This window comes from Dermochelys coriacea, chromosome 11 (assembly GCF_009764565.3).
Source record: "Dermochelys coriacea isolate rDerCor1 chromosome 11, rDerCor1.pri.v4, whole genome shotgun sequence".
NCBI classification, from domain to species: domain Eukaryota; kingdom Metazoa; phylum Chordata; order Testudines; family Dermochelyidae; genus Dermochelys; species Dermochelys coriacea.
Genome location: NC_050078.2, coordinates 33,005,276 through 33,027,204, shown reverse-complemented (window position 1 = coordinate 33,027,204; position 21,929 = coordinate 33,005,276). Strand labels below are relative to the sequence as shown.

General features: G+C 39.4%; 1 protein-coding gene across 8 annotated transcripts in view; it reads left to right on the top strand.

Moving 5' to 3' along the window:
* Positions 1-21,929, top strand: part of WDSUB1 (WD repeat, sterile alpha motif and U-box domain containing 1) — a 64,280-nt gene that overhangs the window by 4,849 nt on the left and 37,502 nt on the right. For 5 of the 8 annotated variants that reach the window (XM_038422136.2, XR_005295633.2, XR_006277958.1 and 2 more), the window contains 4 exons: positions 510-931; positions 10,086-10,270; positions 18,928-19,020; positions 20,190-20,283. In XM_038422136.2, coding sequence (XP_038278064.1) covers positions 534-931; positions 10,086-10,270; positions 18,928-19,020; positions 20,190-20,283 — 770 coding nt within the window. In that variant the 5' untranslated portion in view covers positions 510-533. Of the gene's footprint in view, positions 1-506; positions 932-2,388; positions 2,584-10,085; positions 10,271-18,927; positions 19,021-20,189; positions 20,284-21,929 lie in introns of those variants that run through there. The other 3 variants (XM_043505157.1, XM_043505158.1, XM_038422137.2) reach the window with 3 other exon arrangements.

Below are 21,929 nucleotides of genomic sequence, written 5' to 3'. Positions count from 1 at the left end.
AACATGCCATACGTGTGGTAAATCATTAGATTGATCAGCTTCTTTTACAATGCCCATTTGCCCTATTAAACCAGTTTGCAGCAGATTCAGTCATAGTGAGAATGTGAATGTCAGTAAAGGAGACTGTGAAACCACTCTGTGCATTAATTAATTATGTTAAGACATGTTTTGGAGTAGTCTCAAACTAATTTCCTCTCATTTCCTTTAAAAAAAAGACTGGGCTCAGCTGTTGTATTTATTTCAAAATGTAGTTTTTACTGTATGCTTAAATTTTCACCCTGTAATTAACTTATAAAGACCTGATCATGTTCTTGTTGAAGTCAGTGGCATAGCTCCCATTGACTTTAGTGGAGGCAAAAATAAACCTTGAATGAAAATAAACTCTCTTGAAATGGACATTTATTTATTTATTTGGTTAGCTGGTTGAATGGAAACAATCCGTATGTCATTTTTAAAGTAGAAGAACTAAGATAAATGTATTAACTGTATTAATTTTTTTTTAATTTCAGGTAACTTGGTTTAAAGCAGATACAATGGTGAAACTAATTCACACCTTAGCTGATCACAGTGATGATGTCAACTACTGTGCCCTCTCCTCTTCCTGCTTGGCTACTTGCTCCCTGGACAAAACAATTCGCCTCTATTCTTTAAACAACTTTACTGAACTTCCCTACTCACCATTAAAAGGTCACACTTATGCTGTCCACTGCTGCTGCTTTTCTCCTTCTGGACATATTTTAGCTTCATGTTCGACAGATGGTACCACGATGCTATGGAATACTCATAATGGTCAGACGCTGGCAGTGCTGAAGCAGCCTCGTGGCAGCCCTGTAAGAGTCTGCCGATTTTCCCCTGACTCTGCTTACCTAGTTTCTGGTGCAGCTGATGGTAGCATTGTTCTTTGGAATGTGCAGTCATTGAAATTGTACAGGTAAATACCAAATTTTACTGATAATAACTAAGAAGGCATTTTGGAAATATAACATTCTTATGGCCTGATCATCAAAGGTGCTGAGCTCCTACTGACTTCACTGAGAGCTGTAGTAGTTAGCACCTCTCAGGATCAAGTCTTTAGGCCTTGTTTACACTGGCAAAAATAAAAGGAGTACTGGTGGCACCTTAGAGACTAACAAATTTATTAGAGCATAAGCTTTCGTGAGCTACAGCTCACTTCATCGGATGCATTTGGTGGAAAAAACAGAGGAGAGATTTATATACACACACACACACAGAGAACATGAAACAATGGGTTTATCTATCATGCATTCCTACAACTACAATACCCACCTGCTGAAGTGAAGAAACAGATTGACAGAGCCAGAAGAGTACCCAGAAGTCACCTACTACAGGACAGGCCCAACAAAGAAAACAACAGAACGCCACTAGCCATCACCTTCAGCCCCCAACTAAAACCTCTCCAACGCATCATCAAGGATCTACAACCTATCCTGAAGGATGACCCATCACTCTCACAGATCTTGGGAGACAGACCAGTCCTTGCTTACAGACAGCCCCCCAATCTGAAGCAAATACTCACCAGCAACCACACACCACACAACAGAACCACTAACCCAGGAACCTATCCTTGCAACAAAGCCCGTTGCCAACTCTGTCCACATATCTATTCAGGGGATACCATCATAGGGCCTAATCACATCAGCCACACTATATGAGGCTCGTTCACCTGCGCATCTACCAATGTGATATATGCCATCATGTGCCAGCAATGCCCCTCTGCCATGTACATTGGCCAAACTGGACAGTCTCTACGTAAAAGAATGAATGGACATAAATCAGACGTCAAGAATTATAACATTCAAAAACCAGTTGGAGAACACTTCAATCTCTCTGGTCACTCGATCACAGACCTAAGAGTGGCTATACTTCAACAAAAAAGCTTCAAAAACAGACTCCAACGAGAGACTGCTGAATTGGAATTAATTTGCAAACTGGATACAATTAACTTAGGCTTGAATAGAGACTGGGAATGGATGAGTCATTACACAAAGTAAAACTATTTCCCCATGGTATTTCTCCCTCCCACCCCACCCCCCACTGTTCCTCTGATATTCTTGTTACTGCTGGAATTAGCCTACCTTGCTTGTCACCATGAAAGGTTTTCCTCCTTTCCCCCCCTCCTGCTGCTGGTGATGGCTTATCTTAAGTGATCACTCTCCTTACAGTGTGTATGATAAACCCATTGTTTCATGTTCTCTGTGTGTGTGTATATAAATCTCTCCTCTGTTTTTTCCACCAAATGCATCCGATGAAGTGAGCTGTAGCTCACGAAAGCTTATGCTCTAATAAATTTGTTAGTCTCTAAGGTGCCACCAGTACTCCTTTTCTTTTTGCGAATACAGACTAACACGGCTGCTACTCTGAAAACTGGCAAAAATATAATTCACCAGTATACTACTCCACTGGTAGTATGTCTATGATGGAAATTGTACTGTAGACATGGATAGTGCATTTTTACCACCACATTGTCTAACTCAGAGAAGAGGAAATTGGGCCCATAGAGGTATGGAAGATGGAACTAAGATGGATAAAATCTCAACACTTCAAATGCAACAGCTATATTTGGTTAGTATGAAAAATTAGATGGCATCTTGGATATGCAGTATTTGGTTTAACTGTTTTAGCCCAGCTCTTCTAGGGCCAAATCCTGATTCCTTTGTGATCAGGACTTGTCATTTATTGCATACATCACACTCCTTCAATAGAATTGATTCATGGCAACTGGGAAAAAGGGACAATGAGACTACAAATTGGGGCTGTGTCAGATTTGATTAATGAGATAGTCAACATATTACATTTATTTAGAAAATAATAATAAAAATTCCTTTTGTTTATTCCATTAGTGTATTGTCGTAAGTTAGTAGTTTACTTATACACTTTTCATACCTTTTTACTTGTGAGAGTAGAATACACTTTAGGAAATGTATGCTTGTGTATTACCCCTTTGGTATTGTACTGCATAACTCAGATTAAAATCTAGTTCTAAACATACATAGTATAATGGTATGCTGTATTGTATTATAGTTTATTGCACAAATGAAGCTGAAAAAGGTTATTTTGTAAGCAATATATTTAAAATGTCCACGATTTATCTCCTCCCACTGCCTTCTATCTTTTGCTTATAGAATAGTGTTCCAGTTTTATTGTGGATTGATGTTGTTTTTTTTATCTAGGGTTGAAGGGTTATAATCCTTTTCAGAGGTGAAACCCCAGATTTTTGGCCATCAAAGGATGGCTATCCCTCCCAATTACCACTTGTAGAACGTATACTTCGATTGAATTAAGTTGAATGGTACAAATAGCAGACCTGATCCTTCTTTTCTTCTTTCTACATCTAAAACTCACACTGAAGTCTGTAAGGGATGTGGGGATAGGATTTGGCTTGCTATTCACTAGCAAATAATTATTTACAAAAATAAGGATGGGAAATGGCCTTTATTTCAGTGATTCTGTTTACAGTGAAATGTACATTTTTTTAAAAGATTTTTTTGAGGATTTATCCAGTTTGTCCAGAGATATCGATAATTAACTTTCTGGGCTAAATCCTGTACTTCGTGAAATTGTTGTTTGAATTTAGAGAGGGACTGCAAGTTTTGACCCTGGAGTTAAAAATTTAATAAAGGCTTCCTTTATTTCTTCATTGTCCTGAATAGTTCTTCCTGTTTTTGCACTAAAAAGCCCTGTGGGTTTAGCAAATTTCTTAGGGCTTTTTGTGAAAAGAAGGGTACCTGGAGAACATTTAATTAACATTCTGCTGCTTCTGGACAGCAAGATGAGTGAATTAGCAGCTTGTGTAGGCAAAACCTGTCTTTTACCTGTTGTAGAAGTGTTACTGCATGAGTGGATTAGCTTCCTGTTGCCTTCGTCATAGTGACTTAGAGGTGAATTGGAAAATTTAACAAAACTGAATATTTTTTTAAATGTCTGAAATCCTATACATGTAAAGGTTGACATATACATTTTTTTTTAAAGTGGGCTTAAGCCATTTCTTGCTTCTTTATAATGCATACAGAAGGCTTGAAGAGTGTGGGTTTTTTTTAAATTGCTTATAACTTAGAAAAATTAGGAATGTCAAATCTCATTTTGCTCAGCAGACCAGTGAGAGAGCTCAGAGCATGTTTGTTGTGAGCTGTGAAGGATGAAAGCACTGAATTTTTAATAAAAGTTTAATTTATTCAGAAGTTAAGAAGATGTTAACAAAACCAGTTAAAAACATTATCACTAAAAATCCTTTCCCTTCTCAATTACTTTCATACTCTTAACGTATATGATGTCACCATTGTGCTTTCTCCAGTCATCAGTGTCTTTCAAGCTGAATTTATAATGTAAAAAGCAATCCAAACAATTTAAAGTCAAACAAAAAACTCCCTTGTAGGCTGCTTTTACAAATCATAAAGAGGCAAAAAAGAACAAAAGCCCATTTTTTTTGCCTTTGCAGATTCAACTTTAAGGCCTGGAGGGGAGGGCCAACTGCTTGTGTGACTTTTATTGCAACTGCCTTTTTTTTGCGACTGTGTGCAGTTGCATTCTCAAATTAGGCATTGGCATACACACAAATGCGCATTGATCTCAAACCTTTATAAAAATGGGGCCTAATATATGCAGTTAAAATTACAAAGAAATATAGCTTAGAGAAAAATAGCTGAAAATAATTTCATCCTTTAATTACCTGTCAAATGCAAGGTCTTTGGTCCTTTGTTTCTCCTGCAGCATTTGATGCTATTGCTAATGGTTAAAGGAGAGTAGAGAAAAGAATGCCTCTCCCACACAGTTTTAGGTGTTCTGTCATTAACTGCTGCAAGGGAAACAGAAAAATCTTAATCAAGTCTGTGTGTGTGACTGGATTACCTTTTAGTTTGTCTTTGGTACACTTAACTTCATAAAGTCTTGTGAAGATGCTATTAGAGTGCAAAGTATTATTCATTATTATTTTATTATTAAACCTCCATATCTAGAAGCCCTAATGCAGTTTTCTTAAGCCTTTTGATAGCCTTAATTCTTCTTCAAATGCTTGCTCATGTCCATTCACCTTAGGTTTGTGTGCTCGCCACATGCACCAGTGCTGGAAGTTTTTCCCTCGTTGTATCCATAGGAGACTGGCTCTGGCGCCCTCTGTAGTGGTATAAGGTGCAACGCCGGCTCCCCCCACCCTCAGTTCTTTCTTACCGCCAGTGACGGTGCTGGAATGTTCCTTGCTTCGGCAAACCTATTTGTCCAATTCTGTTTCCCACTGTTTCTTCAACCACCTGTCCCCTTTCCTCCTTGCTTGAGCTTTTATAACTATGGACCAATGGGTCCTAAGTACTGTGGCTCAGGGTTATGTCCTCCAGTTTTTCTCACCCCCCTCACCACTCCTTCCCTGTCCCTCTTCAGGGACCCCTCTCACCAGAGCCTGCTCTGGCAAGAGGTACAAGGCCTTTTGCCGGTGGGAACTGTGGAGGAAGTCCCTCTACACCACAGGGGCAATGGGTTTTACTCCCATTCATTTCTGATTCCAAAGGCCAAAGGGGGTCCATGACCCATTCTGGACCTGCAAGACCTCAACAGATATCTCAAGAAGCTGAAGTTCCGCATGGTCTCCCTGGCCTCCATCATCGCTTTCCTGGATCCAGGAGACTGGTACTGCCCTCGATTTGAAGGATGCATATTTCCACATAGCGATATTTGATGGGCACAGATGCTTTCTCCATTTCATGATAGGCTCCGCTCACTACCAGTTTGCGGTGCTCCCATTTGGGCTGGCAGCGGCACTGAGGTTGTTTACCAAGCGTATGTCAGTGGTGGCGGCTTACCTCAGATGTAAGGTATTCAGGTAAATCTGTATTTTGACCACTGGCTGCTCCAGGTGGCTGCTCCAGGTCTAGTCCAATGTCACAGTGCAAGCATGTGCCTGTTAATAAACGAGGAAAAATCAACATTACTTCCAGGACAGAGGATAGAGTTCATCAGAGCAGTACTCAACTCCATCTGTTCAAGAGCCTTTCTGCTCTGTCCCCTTTCCTCCTCCAAGACAGGTTCCGGCATATTGTGAATCTCCTCACCAGACTCTCTGTGTTCCCTCTCACCACGGCCTGGGTCTGCTACTAGGCCACATGGCAGTGTGAACTTACATTGTTCGCCACGTGAGGCTCAGGCTTCGGCCCTCCAGCACTGGCCCACAACAGTCTATTCCCCATCCAAAGATCACCTAGACAGGGTCATCACGATTCCACCAAAGTTACTTACTTTTCTGAGGTGGTTGATTGATCGAGCGCGGTCTTATGTGGAGTACCATTAGACAATCCATGCCTCTTAGTCTCCCTGATTTCCGATGCCTCCAACCTTGGTTGGGGGGCGCACCTCGGCAAGATGCGGACCCAAGGGACATGGTCCCCAGAGAAGCTGGCATTGCACATAAACGTCAAAGAGCTCAGGGCAGTCTGATTGGTTTCTGGGGTCTTCCTGCTGCACCTCATGGGCAAAGGGTATGGGTGCTGACGAACAACATGGCCTCAATGTTCTACATCAACAGGCGAGGGGGAGCGTGCTCGTCAGCTCTCTGCCAAGAGGCACTCTGTCTGTGAGACTTCTGCATTCAGCTTGCGATCCACCTGGAGGTCTACCACCTCCCCGGCATGAAGAATACACTTGTAGATCGCCTTAGCAGGTCCTTCATCTCTTATTATGAGTGGTTGTTCCATCCGGAGGTAGTCCAGACTCTTCCAGAGGTGGGGAACTCTCCGAGTGGACTTATTTGCCACCATATGGAACAGGAAGTGTCATCAGTTCTGCTCCTGTCGTGGTCAAGAGACCTGATGTATGCGTTCCACTGATTCTGCTAATTAGTAGGGTCCTGTCAAAGATCAAGAGGGATAGAGCACGGGTCATCATGATTGCCCCAGCGTGGCTGGGCCAACACTGGTTCAGCACAGTGATGGATCTGGCAGTAGCTGCCCCTGGTCGCTACCCAACTGCCTGGACCTCCCGTCGCAGGATCACGGCCTGTCTACTTCCAAGCCTTGCCTCCCTCTGCCTCGCGGCATGGATGCTATGTGGCTGAATCCAGAGGAATGGAGCTGCTCTGGTCAGGTACAGCCTGGAGAGTAGAAAGCCTTCCATTAGAGTGACTTACATGGCAAAGTGGAAGAGGTTCTCCCACTGGACATCGGAACATAGCATCTCTCAGATGTGTTCACCCTTGCAGTCTATCCTAGACTACCTGCTCCACCTAAAGAACCAAGGGCCAAGCCCTGTCTTCTCTTAAGTTGCATCTAGCAGCCATCTCGGCTTTTCACCCAAGTGTACAGGGGAAATCTGTCTTCTCGCACTAAATGTTGGTCAGGTTCCTAATGGACCTGGGGAGGCTCTTCCCACTGGTTCGGAACCCGGTCCCTCAATGGGACCTCAATCTGATCCTCACCAGGCTCACACGCCTGCCCTTCGAGCCTATGGGCTCTTGTCCCCTCTCCTACCTGTTGTTGAAAGTTGCCTTCCTTGTAGCAATTATATTGGCCAGACAAGTGTCGGAGTTGAAAGCCCTGACCTCGGAGCCACCATATACGGTATTCTTCAAGGACAAGATTCATCTGCGACCCCATCCAACCTTTCTGCCAAAGGTGGTGTCCTCTTTCCATGTCAATCAGGACATCTTTCTTCTGGTGTTCTGTCCTAAGCTGCACTTGTCTACTGAGGAGAGGCAGTTGCACACCCTGGATGTTCTGCGTGCCTTGGTGTTCTACGTGAAATGTACCAAACCCTTCCGCAGGTCAACCCAGCTCTTCATCACAACAACAGATAGGATTAAGAGCCTGCCGGTATCCTCTCAGAAGATCTCCAACTGGATTACTACCTGCATCCAGGGCTGTTATGAGCAGCCACGGGTCCAACGGCCGCCTATTGTGAAGACCCATTCAACAAGAGCTCAAGCATCCTCAGCGGCCTTCTTGGCACACATTCCTATCCAGGACATTTGCAAGGCCACGACATGGTCTTCGGTGCATACGTACATGCCACACTCTGCCATCACACAGCAGGCAAGAGATGACACTGGGTTTGGCAGAGCTGTGTTACAGTCTTCATGTCCATAAACTCCTACCCGCCTCCGGTGGTACTGCTTGAGAGTCACCTAACATGAATGGACGTGAGCAAGCAGTTACCTTTTTCATAACTGGTGTTCTTTGAGATATGTTGGTCGTGTCCATTCCACGACCCACCCTCCTTCCCCACTGTCGAAGTTCCCGACAAGAAGGAACTGAGGGTGGGGGGAGCCGCTGGTGCCCCTTATACCGGGCCATGCGGACGCCACTCCAGAGGGCACCAGAGCTGCTCCCCTACGGATACTGCTGAGGGAAAAATTTTGGGCACCGGTGCATGTGTTGAGCACACACACCTAACGGGAATGAACATGAGCAACACATCTTGAAAAACACCAGTTACGAAAAAGGTAACTCTTTTATCAACTGTTTTGCTTTACCTTTAAATTACCACACCTTGAATGCTGTATGTGTAACTGATTTGTATCCATCGTTATGACTAAGTTACTGTCCCTCAGAAAAGATCCAGTAAGTGATATAAGCATTTGCAAAGAAACAGTTCACTAAATCTTTTCCTGGAGGAAGGAAGGGTGTCTCAGTTTTAGCTGGCATTGAGAAAAGTGAATGGCAGTTGTAAAGAGGTGGGGGGGGAAAAGTGTATTTGTGTTAGTATTCATGATGCTACGGTTAAGGATATAATATGGAAAAAGGTTTAATAGTGGTAGCCATGTTAGTCTGTAGCAGTAAAAATAACGAGGAGTACTTGTGGCACCTTAGAGACTAACAAATTTATTTGAGCATTAGCTTTCGTGGGCTAAAACCCACTTCATCGGATGCATGCAGTGGAAAATACAGTAGGAAGAGATATATATACATACATACACACACAAGTGTTCCTTTTAGGTAAGAATAGCTTAGTGTAGCTCTTACGTCTGTGTTTAGAGAGAGAAGTGCCATTTCATTGATTATATTTGTAAAACCACAAGAGATGCCTAACTCTTGGCACTTCTGAAAATAATTAAAAATGTTATCCACAAAAGAAAACCACCAACTATCCCACAATACAGTAATCCATACCGAATAGATGGATAGACTGAATTTTGTCTCATGGGATAGAATTGTTGCTTGTGGTCCATCATTTTCCAACTTGGAGCCTGTTCTAGGGAGCATGGAAGCCAATGAGAGACTTTCCATTGACTTCATTGGGCTTTGGATCAGGTAGGCCCACCGAGTGCAACCAGTTGATCGGACACTCCACTAATTAAATATGAGCTAATGGCTGGACATTAGAAAGAAGGCAAAACAAACCTGCATATCCACTCTAAACTCCTATTTTGATAGAGATATTTTTTAAGCAAATTGTACAAATTCGTTCCTAACTAAAACTTGGAATACAAAACCTCAGCCTGAGAATAATTTAAAAAAAAGAAAATCCTTCAGACTGACTTTGTTTAAAAGAGATTAAAAAAATAGAAATCAGTTCTTTCAGACATTTTCTGCTGTTCAGAAATAGCCCCATGTCCTAAACTGGAAAATATTAGTCTCTTAGACACATAATATGGATCTATGCTTTAGTTTTTGGAGGAGTAAAACCCAGATTTGACAGATTGAAATTTATCTAGTTCATAAATGTGATTTTCTGTTTATGTATATTTAAGTCTCTGTTGTGATGGTTGCATGTTAATCTTTGATTTAGATAAATGTCTGAGTTGTAATTTGCTCAGTATCCTCCTCTTGGGAATACTAAATCCATGAGGTGGGCTTTAGTTCAGGACTCATTTTATTACTGAATCAGAATATTGCCTTGGGGTAACATCTCCTTTTCTTCTTCTGTGGTCAGAGAGCAAATTGCTGTGCATATGTTATATATGTGCTTATTTCACATCTGTTTGCACAGTTTGTTACCTTCTGTCCTTTTTTATTATGCTTTTTAAGCTCCATATTTAGAAACAGTTCAGTTTTTCACTATTTTTTCTATATCGTACGACAGTTAGAGATCAACATTTCAGAGTATTACATTCCCTAAACTCAGTCCTTTATTCTCTTGCTTTTCAGATCTGGGAGTGTTAAGGATGGTTCCTTGGTGGCATGTGCGTTTTCTCCTAATGGATATCTCTTTGTCACTGGATCATCATGTGGAGATTTAACCATTTGGGATGATAAAATGAGGTGCTTGTATAATGAAAAAGGACATGATCTTGGTGTCACCTGCTGTGATTTTTCTTCACAGGCAGTTTCTGGTTAGTTACTTTAATATTTTAAATAATTCCTTTTTCATATTATTTTTTCCTCCAGCTCTTGCTTTTATTCATAACTTTTTTATCATCAGTGCTCAGGACTGAATAGCAACTGAAACTGTTCTTGATGTTTCAGACTATGCCCAGTGCCTCTCATTTACCTTTGTGCTGGAGTTGATGATGAAGAAATGTTCTAGGAATCAAAGTAGGAGCTTGTACACTTCATAGCTTGTGCAGACAAAGCTTATTGCACACCCCAGAGGTTCTTTGAATTCCTCTGTTTCCTGCACCCCCACACAAGCTCCCTGTGTGCCATCCTCCCATCCCCCATTTTTTTAGGAATTTCCTGCAGCTGCCCCCACATTCTCTCCTGCTAGGGATTGTATGCCCCCCTCATCTTCCTATAGCAGGGTCCCACATTCTCCCCTCCCATACTAGTGGCTCTGTGTACACCGCTGTTCTCACCACCCCTTTGTGTCCTCCATTCCCCTCCATGATAGGGGTTCTCTCTGACTTCCTTGTTCCCCAGGTCAGGGGCTGTACGTGTTATCCCGTTTCCCTCTCTCCCTACAGCAGTGTCTCTTCTTCCCCATGGCAGGGACACTGAATTCTCATTACTCCCCCATTTTCCTCTTCTCTACCATTCCAAGGGCTCTGCCTCCTACTTCCACCTCCCCTCCATGCCAAAGACTTTGTGTCCCATTCCCCCACCCCTGCATGCCCCTTTCTCCCATGGCATTCCATACATTCTCCCTCCCCACTATTCTTCTTTCTGTCTGGGAGTGAAGTCATTCACAGGCTCACATGTTAAACTCTATTGGGAGGATGAGCACAGATTAGATGGATACTGTTATGTTGGAAGGTGTTAATGGGTGTCATCAACCAGTTCTTTGATCTATAGACAGTTGTTAAGGTGCTTGAGTCTGTAGCTGTGCTCAGGAGGGGCTTCATGTGCCTCCCATTTAGATTTTCCAATTTTCCCCAAAATCAGTAGGGTTCAGGCCATTAATACCTAGAACATTACCTGAAATTTTGGAATTGATTGGATGGGGCATTCAAAGACAATCATGTTACAGACAGATGGATATACTGACAGGCTAACAGAAAAATGCTGTCAAATTGAGTGTAAGGCCTTTGCAAGCTCAGCCAATAAGCAGTCCAGCATATTTATAAAATCATTCAGTTGCTGATTATATTAAGTTAGGGTCTATATTAATAGACGTCCACTAGCCAGATAATTAAACTTGCCAAGTACAGGTAGGTATGATAGTTGGGGATAGTCTGCTAAAACAACTACTCCTGCCAAAAAGAAAAGGAGTACTTGTGGCACCTTAGAGACTAACAAATTTATTTGAGCATAAGCTTTCGTGAGCTACAGCTCCCTTCTTCAGATGCATGCAGTGGAAAATACAGGGGGGAGATTTTATATACACAGAGAACATGGAAACAATGGGTGTTACCATACACACTGTAATGAGAGTGATCAGGCAAGGTGAGCTATTACCAGCAGGAGAGGAAAAAAATCTTTTGTAGTGATAATCAAGGTGGGCCATTTCCAATAGTTGACAAGAACGTCTGAGGAACAATAGGGGGGAAAAATAAACATGGGGAAATAGTTTTACTTTGTGTAATGACACATTCACTCCCAGTCTTTATTCAAGCCTAATTTAATGGTGTCCAGTTTGCAAATGAATTCCAATTCAGCAGTCTCTCGTTGGAATCTGTTTTTGAAGTTTTTTGTTGAGGAATTGCGACTTTTATGTCTGTAATCGAGTGACCAGAGAGATTGAAGTGTTCTCCAACTGGTTTTTGAATGTTATAATTCTTGACGTCTGATTTATGTCCATTTATTCTTTTACGTAGAGACTGTCTGGTTTGGCCAATGTACATGGCAGAGGGGTATTGCTGGCACATGGTGGCATATATCACATTTGTAGATGTACAGGTGAACGAGCCTCATATAGTGTGGCTGATGTGATTAGGCCCTATGATGATGTCCCCTGAATAGATATGTGGACACAGTTGGCAACGGGCTTTGGATATAGAAGCCCTCTACACCAACATTCCACACAAAGATGGACTACAAGCCATCAGGAATAGTATGCCCAATAATGTCACGGCAAACCTGGTGGCTGAACTTTGTGACTTTGTGGGTGACTTTGTCACCCATAACTATTTCACATTTGGGGACAATGTATACCTTCAAATCAGCAGCACTGCTATGCGTACCCGCATGGCCCCACAGTATGGCATTATTTTTATGGCTGACTTAGAACAACGCTTCCTCAGCTCTCATCCCCTAATGCCCCTACTCTACTTGCGCTACACTGATGACATCATCTTCATCTGGATCCATGGAAAAGAAGCCCTTGAGGAATTCCACCATGATTTCAAGTGAGCTGTAGCTCACGAAAGCTTATGCTCAAATAGATTTGTTAGTCTCTAAGGTGCCACAAGTACTCCTTTTCTTTTTGCGGATACAGACTAACACAGCTGCTACTCTGAAACCTGTTTTAGTGAAGTATCAATTAGAATTTTTAAAAATGCCAAAAAATCATAATTCTACAGTAAGCATGTTTCATACTACCAAACAGCATTGGTTACACTTAAGGATAATATATTACAGAAAGCTCTATCACCTGCTACAGAGAGACAGGAAAAATTTGAGAAAGCAGAAAGTGATCACATGCTCCTGAGTGAAAAGTTAGCGATTGATAATACCAAATCTATCAAGTGTGTGTCCACTGAAAGGTGCGCAGTAATAAGGGGAATAATTTCCAAGTTGTGAGGGACAGCACTGAATTATTCTGTCATGATATAGGAAGGGTTTTGATGATCAAATAAAATCTCTAAACAGGGGGAAAGACTCCCAGAAAATTCAGTTATGAACTAAGAATTACTTACACCCTTGCTCCTGTGATTTCCTTTCCCCTAAAGTGGATCATGGCTTTAGAAAGAAAATATTCCAAAGATTACTTTGTAGATTTAAAAGTTGTGCCACCAGTAATACTACCTCCTGTAGTTCTGCCTTGTAAGAGAAATGGACAAGAAAATGTGCATTTCCCTGCATGAGAGTACAGGGTTTTGTTTGTTTTTTCTTTTTTGGCTGGTCCCAATGGTTTAGTTTGAAAACTGATTGTAATGTTTTTAAATGAAATGTTGTTGGAATCTTATTTTTTTTTCTCAGTTTTATTGCTAATAGTTGAAACTTTCAGTATTACTGGCAGCCTTTAAAAGGTTGCAAAGCTCATAAAAGCAGTGCTTACCAGTACAATGAAAAGAAAATCTTTTTTTAAACTGAGTTTCTTCACCTTTCTAATTCAAAGAACAACCTATGAAACCAAAGTTTCTGATTTATTCTTTATCCATTAGGCTGTTCATAACAGATGACTCTATTTTCTTTAAATTGGATTTAGTTATGGTTAATTAGAATCTTAACACTTCTTTTCTCAGAAGATTTTAATTGCTCTGGAAAAAATAAAGTTTGATTTGATAAATTGCACTTCTTTTGTTATATTTAAATAATCAGCTGTGTTAAGTGGGAGGTTGTTTTTTCCACAAGTTAGTGTATAAAATATATGGTATAATAACTTACATTGTGGTTTAGGATTTCTACAATTCAGCACTTTTCTTTTCTCCTCTAGAATCTTGTGTTGAACCTTTATTTGTTGATTTAGATTTAATTTTGATTTTTTTTTCCAAATTGTCTATTTCTGTGACATATGTTATCATTACAGTTTTTTTTCTTTGCATTCTGACAGTGATGCACTGTAGATGGTTTTCTTCTCATTTGGGAAAACTACTAAAAGCCATTCTTCTGTTTCCATCCTGCCAAGTACATCAAATCATTTTTATTTTTTTTTTTTTTGGATCAGGCTTGACAAAGCTCTGGCTGGGATGATTTAGTTGGGGATTGGTCTTGCTTTGAGCAGGGGTTTGGACTAGATGACCTCCTGAGGTCCCTTCCAACCCTGATAATCTATGATCTCACTTCCCTGTGGTTGTTTACTAATTGGCTTCTTAGAATTGAATCCAATAGCTCTTGTTTCTCATCATGGTAAGAATTGTGTGGTTAACCTGCAATTGCAGGATAGAGAATTGTATGCTTTTGTTTCTATTTAAAGTCAAGCATTCTAGCTTTAAAAATCTCAGTAGTGAAAAAGGAAATATTGAAAATGAATCCCAAAAGCTACTAGAAAAACATGCTGAAAACAGAGTTAGTAGCAATGTTGTTACTGATCTGTAAAATGAGAAGTGTGCATAATTTGTTCTATACATTTTAATTTTAAGTGCTTTCTTTTTGTTATAATTTATTGATGGAGAATAAAGGTGTTCTTTCCCTGGGGATTTGATAGAATACTGTTGTTTTTCACAACTCCTTTCATATTCCAGGGAATCCTAAAGTGCTTGACAAACAAAACTTAATATCTCTTTTATAAGGCTGTAACTTCGTATAAAATTGTGGGCCACCCCTTCACGTCAAGTCAGAGTTTAGTATGGCCTTATTTTTGCTGGAACTATGTATTCACTGCCCCCCAAATGTGGTTTTTTTTAAATGAGATAGCTTATCTATATTAGTTATATTACTGTAAACAAAACAAAAAACCCACATCTGTTTTGGCAGTGAAGACTTAAGCTAGAAAAAGAGATGTTTTCTTAATATGTTAGCTAATATGAGGTAATGTTATTAACATGAGGTAAAATTCTAGTGAAGAAAAGGAAGTTTGTAGCATTAACACAAATTAGCATTCAGAGTTGAACGGGGAGGGGAGCCTAAAGTCCCTCAACCTGCCTTTTGTTTACTTGGACTTAACTCATGTTAGCTAACACAGGGTAAAGAACACACCTTTTTTACCTAGTGAAGATAAGGCTTCTGAAAGCATTGTATAAGGCACTTGTTTATGATTGCCACTGAGGGAAATGTGATGGGGAGCACTCCCTTCTCCACATCAACAATTGTAGTTTGCACAGTTATTGGGTTTCTCTTGTGGTGTTTCCCTCACTGGATTTCTTGATATTCGGGGAGGGCAGGCCACTGTCCATTATGTACTGTTTTTAAAACAAAGATTATGAATGTTTCTCCCCTCCTCAATAGCTGCCCCTGCTTTAGGATTTGAGTGCTTCAAAGTGTGCTCTGGCCCCAATCCAGCAAATGACTTAAGCACATTCTTTGCTGGATCAGAGCCAGAGTACTTAACACATTGCAGATTCGAGCCCTTGGATGTTAGTATGGCACAGAAGAGACAGAAACAATAAGAGTTAAAATATTGGGCAGATTCTTTCCTGCACGATATCTTCACACAGCATGGGAGGTGGAGGGGGGAGGCCGCGGAGAGCCCTGTTCTGGATTTTTGATTCCCAGGACTGGCCCTGGCCCTGGCCCTGACCATGCTTAGAAAATTTGGTGGGCAGCAATGTATTGTACCTTTGTCACAGGGTACTTAAAAGATTCTGTGCTGATGGAGGATTACTGTGACAAAGAGGACGGAGGTAGCAAGACCCAACTGCAGCGCCAAGCAGGGAATACCCATCAATGGGGGAATTCTCTGCTGGACATTTGCAGCCCATTTATGCCATCTAAGTGGACCAAAGGGGCCATAAACCAGATTGAGGATCTGGCCCATTGTCTGATTGTACCTAATAGGAAAATAATCCTAGGCTCAAACTGCAAAGATCAGATCCTATGCAAAACTTGTCTTTAAGATGTTTGGATCCAAGGCTTTGGGTCAGCCCATTGTACAGATAGAGGAAAGCTGCAAAGTTCAAAACTGCGTCTGAGTTTACGCACAGTTCATGGATTTTGGATCTGAGGTTGTGATTTGGACCCAGTTCTAATGAGAACTCGTCAAGAATATCTTTATTTCTGTGTGACAGATTACCCTAGATATGCTTCCATTATTATTGAGAACTAGGATTAAATTTTGTTCTGACTTACTTCCCCACATAACTCTGTTTGAAGTTGTTTGGGCTGTGTCGGATTTAATTCAGAGCAGGAGTTTAGCTGCTTTGTAGGTCATGGGAATACATATTAAGGCTCTATAGGAGAAAGTTTCATCTAGTTTTTCCAAAATGTAAAACAAAGTTGGGCAAAGGAATAAATGTAATTTGGTCATCTGGGGCCACTTCTCTGATTTTTCTACATTCTCCACAGTCTTATACATATACACAGGTATCACTCCTTCCCGACTCCCCAGAGCTGTACCCAGCCATTCTCCTGGGAAAACAGACCAAATTTTGGAGACGTGTACTATCATTGCATCATTAACTGTCCAGTTAAAGTGCCATTTTTAATTAATATCACATGAAAATCTGAATTAAACAAGGCTTGCATAAGGGCAGGAGAAAGCCGTTAGGCTTGGTACCATTTAGAAGTTATAAACATATATGCTTCAAATTTCCTTCTCTTGAATTTTTGGATTTTCAAATGTCGGTTTTTACTCCCAAAACCCATTGCATACAGATTGGTTTTGAAATGTCAAGGTTTATGTCAAATTATGTGTGAAAGATTTATACAAAATTAAAATAAATGAAAAAGCGAGACATCATCTTAAATGAGGCACAAAGTTTTAGAAGATTAAAATAACACAAATCAATATAACAGTTGCCAAGGAGACATGTATTTCCACAGTCAGTAAAGGAGCGTGACCTTTTTTTTAGATTTCTCAGCCATCCAAACTTGACTGCATTCAGCACCTTCAGTAGAAAAATTAACTAGCTAAAGGCAGAATTCCACCCTCCGATATAGCTCTCACTTACGTTGTTGAAGTTACCTATTCAAACACTAATGATGAATTTGGCCCATTATTTTTTAATGTACAGAGTAGCAGTTATATACAGTATTTAAAACAAATTTGCTACCTAGCCCTCAGTCAGTGCTGATCACTTCTTAGTATTTAGGAGCAGTTTTATCATACTGTTACAACTGCCTCACACACTGCTCAAAATCTTAGAATACTTAGAAATGGAATGCACTCATTGGCATTGTATTTTAAAAGGGCAAACTTCTTTCATGTGCACTGTTTTAATTGTCTTTTATCTGTAATAACTAGAGCAGCTTTTCTCAAACTGGTACTGGGTTTGCAGTCAGGTGGTACATAGATTCATTTATCAGAATAGGAATATGTAACTAAATTGATTACAGTTATGAAAATATGTGAAGTATTCTTGAATTTTACATGTGTACATTAGGTTTTAAAGTTTGAGAACTGCTGACCTGGAGAGAACATGCATAAAACCACGTTTTAAGGCTCTCTGGCTTCATCCAACACAAAAAAGAAACAGCCTTTATTATCCATTTTGATCAACCTATTTTCAAGTAGTCAATAATTTGAGTAGTAGGAGGAAGGAAATACAAAAACTAAGGAAAACAAGACTGGCAACTATGAATGTACAAAATATCTTTTGCAAAACAAAAAACAACCCCACAGCTTTGTGTTGCCAAGTGTGTCGCAAAATTGTATTATTACAGTAAATTGGCAGTAGAATCTTTTTCTAGAGCTCTAACTTCTATATAAATCACCTTTTTCAAATACAGCAGAAGCTTGTTAATTTTGTACTAATGACTGGTAGGCCCTTTGAATTACTGAATTTTGTGAATAAGCACACTAGAAAAAATGTGAGATCTGGTTAATGGTTTTACTTCGTTGTATTCACTGTATATTTAATTTGAAAATCGAAATTTCTGTCTGTAAGGATCATGGTTTTCCTGGTCCCCTTGTATAATATCCTTCTTAGGTAGATATTTAACTTAGATTATCATAGAAGTGTAGAACTGAAAGGGACCTCAGTCAGTCATCTGGTCTAGTGCCCTAATCTCTCTGGTGCTTTAGTCATTTATTTGATGAGTGTATTTTAGATTTAATTATGATTATACCTCATAGTATTTATCTTATAACAATATAATTTGTTAGTTTATATGTGGTATATATTGTAGAAGTTACCAAGTCTTAGACAAGGCTTTCTACACTTAAGTCTTTGCTGTAAAATTGGAAAGGAAATTGTTTTTAGTGTGTGAATTATAAATTTGCGCCTTCTCTAAATGAAATAATATATATTAATCCTTGAAAATAAAAATGTTCATAAAATCATTGCAGTTTCCTGTTTTGTGACTTTCGGTGGGGGGTTGTTTTTGTTTTTGTTTTTTTAAATATAGGACTTTTAAATGTAGGACTTTTAAATCCTTTACAAATAAATCAGATCAAATACACATTGAAGCCACTCTTTTTTGTTGTCATAGCATCACAAAAACAGACTTTTTAAAAACTTTAAATAATGTGCAGATGCTTTCCTGCACTGTAGGTCCACTCAGCATGAGAGGTGAATAGGGGAGCCATCAGGGAGAAATTAAATTCTCTTGTATGGCTGGTGGTAAGTCTTCAGCTTTGCTTGCTATCTCATTTTTATTGTCACAACTGCTCAGTTTTGGATTTCTTCCACCTGTGTTATTCATGAAACAACATTTAAATATGATATCTGCTATATGATTTAAGTTGATTGCAAAATCATAACATTAAATTGTATAATTATTTTATCAACCCTTTAAAAAGGTATTAGGAATGTGGAAGCTAATTTTCAAATGTTAAAATTGTAATCTAGTGTACTGGTCTGTCATGTTCTTTTCCGTGCTTCTGATCCCCTTTAAAACTTTTTTATTTTATCAGATGGAGAGCAAGGATCCAGATGTTTCCGAATGGCATCTTGTGGTCAGGATAACCAGATCAAGCTTTGGCTTATTTCACTGGCTGATTCCTTAGGTATGTATAGCAATAATTTTCTTTTTACTCAAAATTAATAACTATTTAGTTACAATTTAGTGCTAATAAGCTCATATCTATCAAGTTATAGGTACAAAGTTAGTGAGACTAATCACATGCTTTTAAAGTTAAGCTCCTGCTTAAGTGCTTTGCTAGAGTGGAGTCAGAGGGTTTCAGCACTGTGCAGGATCAAGCCTTGCTTAACTTCTCTATTTGTTAAAGTTTTTAACTGACGTACAATATCCAGTTACAGTATGCTACAAATCCACAGACTAGTTCGTACATAATTATGTTATGCATTTTATTATACAAGAATATTTTTTATTTGTTGGAAGCTACCAATAATTTGTTTGAGTGTAGAACTGTTGAAAGGTGCTAGGTTGACATGCTTGGAGACCAGAGTCCTCTCTTTAACTCTCCCAAAGAGTACAGTGCAGATAGTGATGGTTTAACTACCCCAGTCCTGAGCTAAAGTTGACCGTCACTAGGAGTGACTCATTTGTCCATTAAATCCATGACGTGCTAAAACTGAAAAAAGTGTGTCAGCTGTGGGGAGGTCGCTTTGTGATTTTAGGTACCAGTCCAGTAGAAGTGGGACTGAGAGCTCCAAAACTATTTTCAATAAAGGGAAGGAAAAACCTTCCCTCCTCTTTTCTTTGTGTTCTGTACATATGTGGGCTGTATGTACGTGTAGTTATTTAACTGTATAGGAATATAATTATAAATTCCATACAAAAAACTATTTTAAAAGAATATTAAGATTTCAAAGTGAAGCAGCAGAAGTGAGGAAATACTAAAGTTAAGGTTGCCTATGTAATCCTAATTACCCACTTCTGTGCATGCATTATGGTCTGAGGCCAGATCCATGAGCCTGCTTTGGTGGCACAAAACAGCTACAAAGCCAGTTTATCCAGGAATTCTAAGCAGAGTAGAGCCGTAATAACAGTTTCTGTGTCCACCCTTCTTGCACACTATGGCGCAAGGGGCCTGGCCGAAGAACAGAGGGTGTCCTTATGCCCCAATGATCCAACTGGCTTCACTTGATTACAATCAAGCTCTCACATTTTCAGTCCTTTTAAAGTAATAAATGAAAGCATTTTTAAAAGGAAAATGATTGGTTAACAAGTTTAGAAAAATCATGTTCTACTTTTTATAATTGTGTTTTGTAGGTTGTGAATTAAAATATGAATGCACATTGAATGGACATTCTGCCCCAGTCCTGGCTTGTGCTTTTTCCTGTGATGGGCAGATGTTAGTTTCAGGGTAAGCAGTTTCACTTAATTTTAGTTATTTAAATTTTACAGTAGATGTCTGTGCTTAGATAAACATTTATCTCCCCCTTCTGAAGTGGAAATTGAGTTGTTTTTGTTTTTAAGCACTGAAGTTAATTCAGAAATTACTAAGGAATAGGATGAGAGTGTTTGGAGTGGGGAGAACTCAATATCAGCTTTGGTGTATGAAAAGCTTTTCTGGACACTTATCTACATTATTACATGAAGGTAATATAAACAGTGGCCTAGAACTTTAAAAAAAAATCACTGTTTTAAAATATTTCCTTTGTAAAATTTATATACCTACACATGCACACACAGTTTGAAAGTGATATATGTATTATAATGATCTAGAATCTGTTTGAATAAGACTTATGATGTTTAACTACCTAAAGGAATGCACTCTCTTTTTGGGAGAGAAAAAGGCATGCGAAGTGTTTGTTTCTGATGCCAGATTTCTGTACTTTTCCAAAAATTTACCCATAATATTTGTGGGCACATCACAAAACTCAAATTTAGTATATACGTATAAAACGTGTAGATATATGTACAATTTCAGTTTGCATGTACAAATGCTAGTGTTCCGTGCAAAATACAACTTTTTTAATTGCAAAAAGATGTGCTTATAAATATTTCAGGCATATTTTCTGATATTCCCCCCCCATGTGAATATTGAATCAACAGTACTTAAGATCTACGTACTGTTTAAAATAATATTTTATAAATATATTTCTCTTTTACAGTTCACCTTAATATGTTTGTAGAGGGTGGATTCTTCTGGTGTTTAAGCAATGTTCCCTTATTTATGTGAACATCTTATTATTGATTTTAGGGTTTTTTTTTAATATACAGAGGCAAAATTCAAATGCCTCCATGTTTTTTCTATAATAGCACAGGAGACAAATGGAATCTACCACTCCATGTCAACAATGGGTAAAATAATTCACCCCTGGAGAGTTACTTTGTGACAATGATTTTTGTTGTCCTTTACGATTTACAAGGCAGGATATACACAGGCTTAGGATTTTAATGCTGTTGTGATAAGTGAAAAGTGCTGTCTATTAAAATAAGGTAACAATTCTCTCAGGATACATAGGACTCCCTTGGTACCATATTTCAGATAGTGAAATCTTTCATTAATACTAGGGATGTAAAACTTTAACTGGTTAACCAATTAGATCAGTCTTATTGGTTTTGGTTAAATGACTAAACTCTGCTGCTGGAGCCTCGCCAGCTGCCGGGACCCTGGGTGCGCGGGGCTGGCAGCCAGACCCTGTGTAAAACATGGGGGTGCTGCAGCACCCCTTGCGCCCATAGTTTCCCACCTATATGAACTGCTTAATTGGTTAACCCTTTAACCAATAGAATTTTAAACCCTATTTACATCTCTAACTAATGTTTTCATCAGGAATTAGCAAAAAATCCTAGACTGGTGTTGAAGTCTCCTGACAATGTAATTGTCCCTTCTAGTAGAATCAGTATTGTATAAAAATGTGAGGGTGGGAGAGAAAATAGTTATGGATAGTTTTACAAGAAAGGGAAATTTTAATGTTTTGGTAATATTAAATTAAGTAACCAGTATCGTGGTGGGATCAACTTCCTTATTTTCTGTATTCGAACTTCTATTTTTTTTAAAAG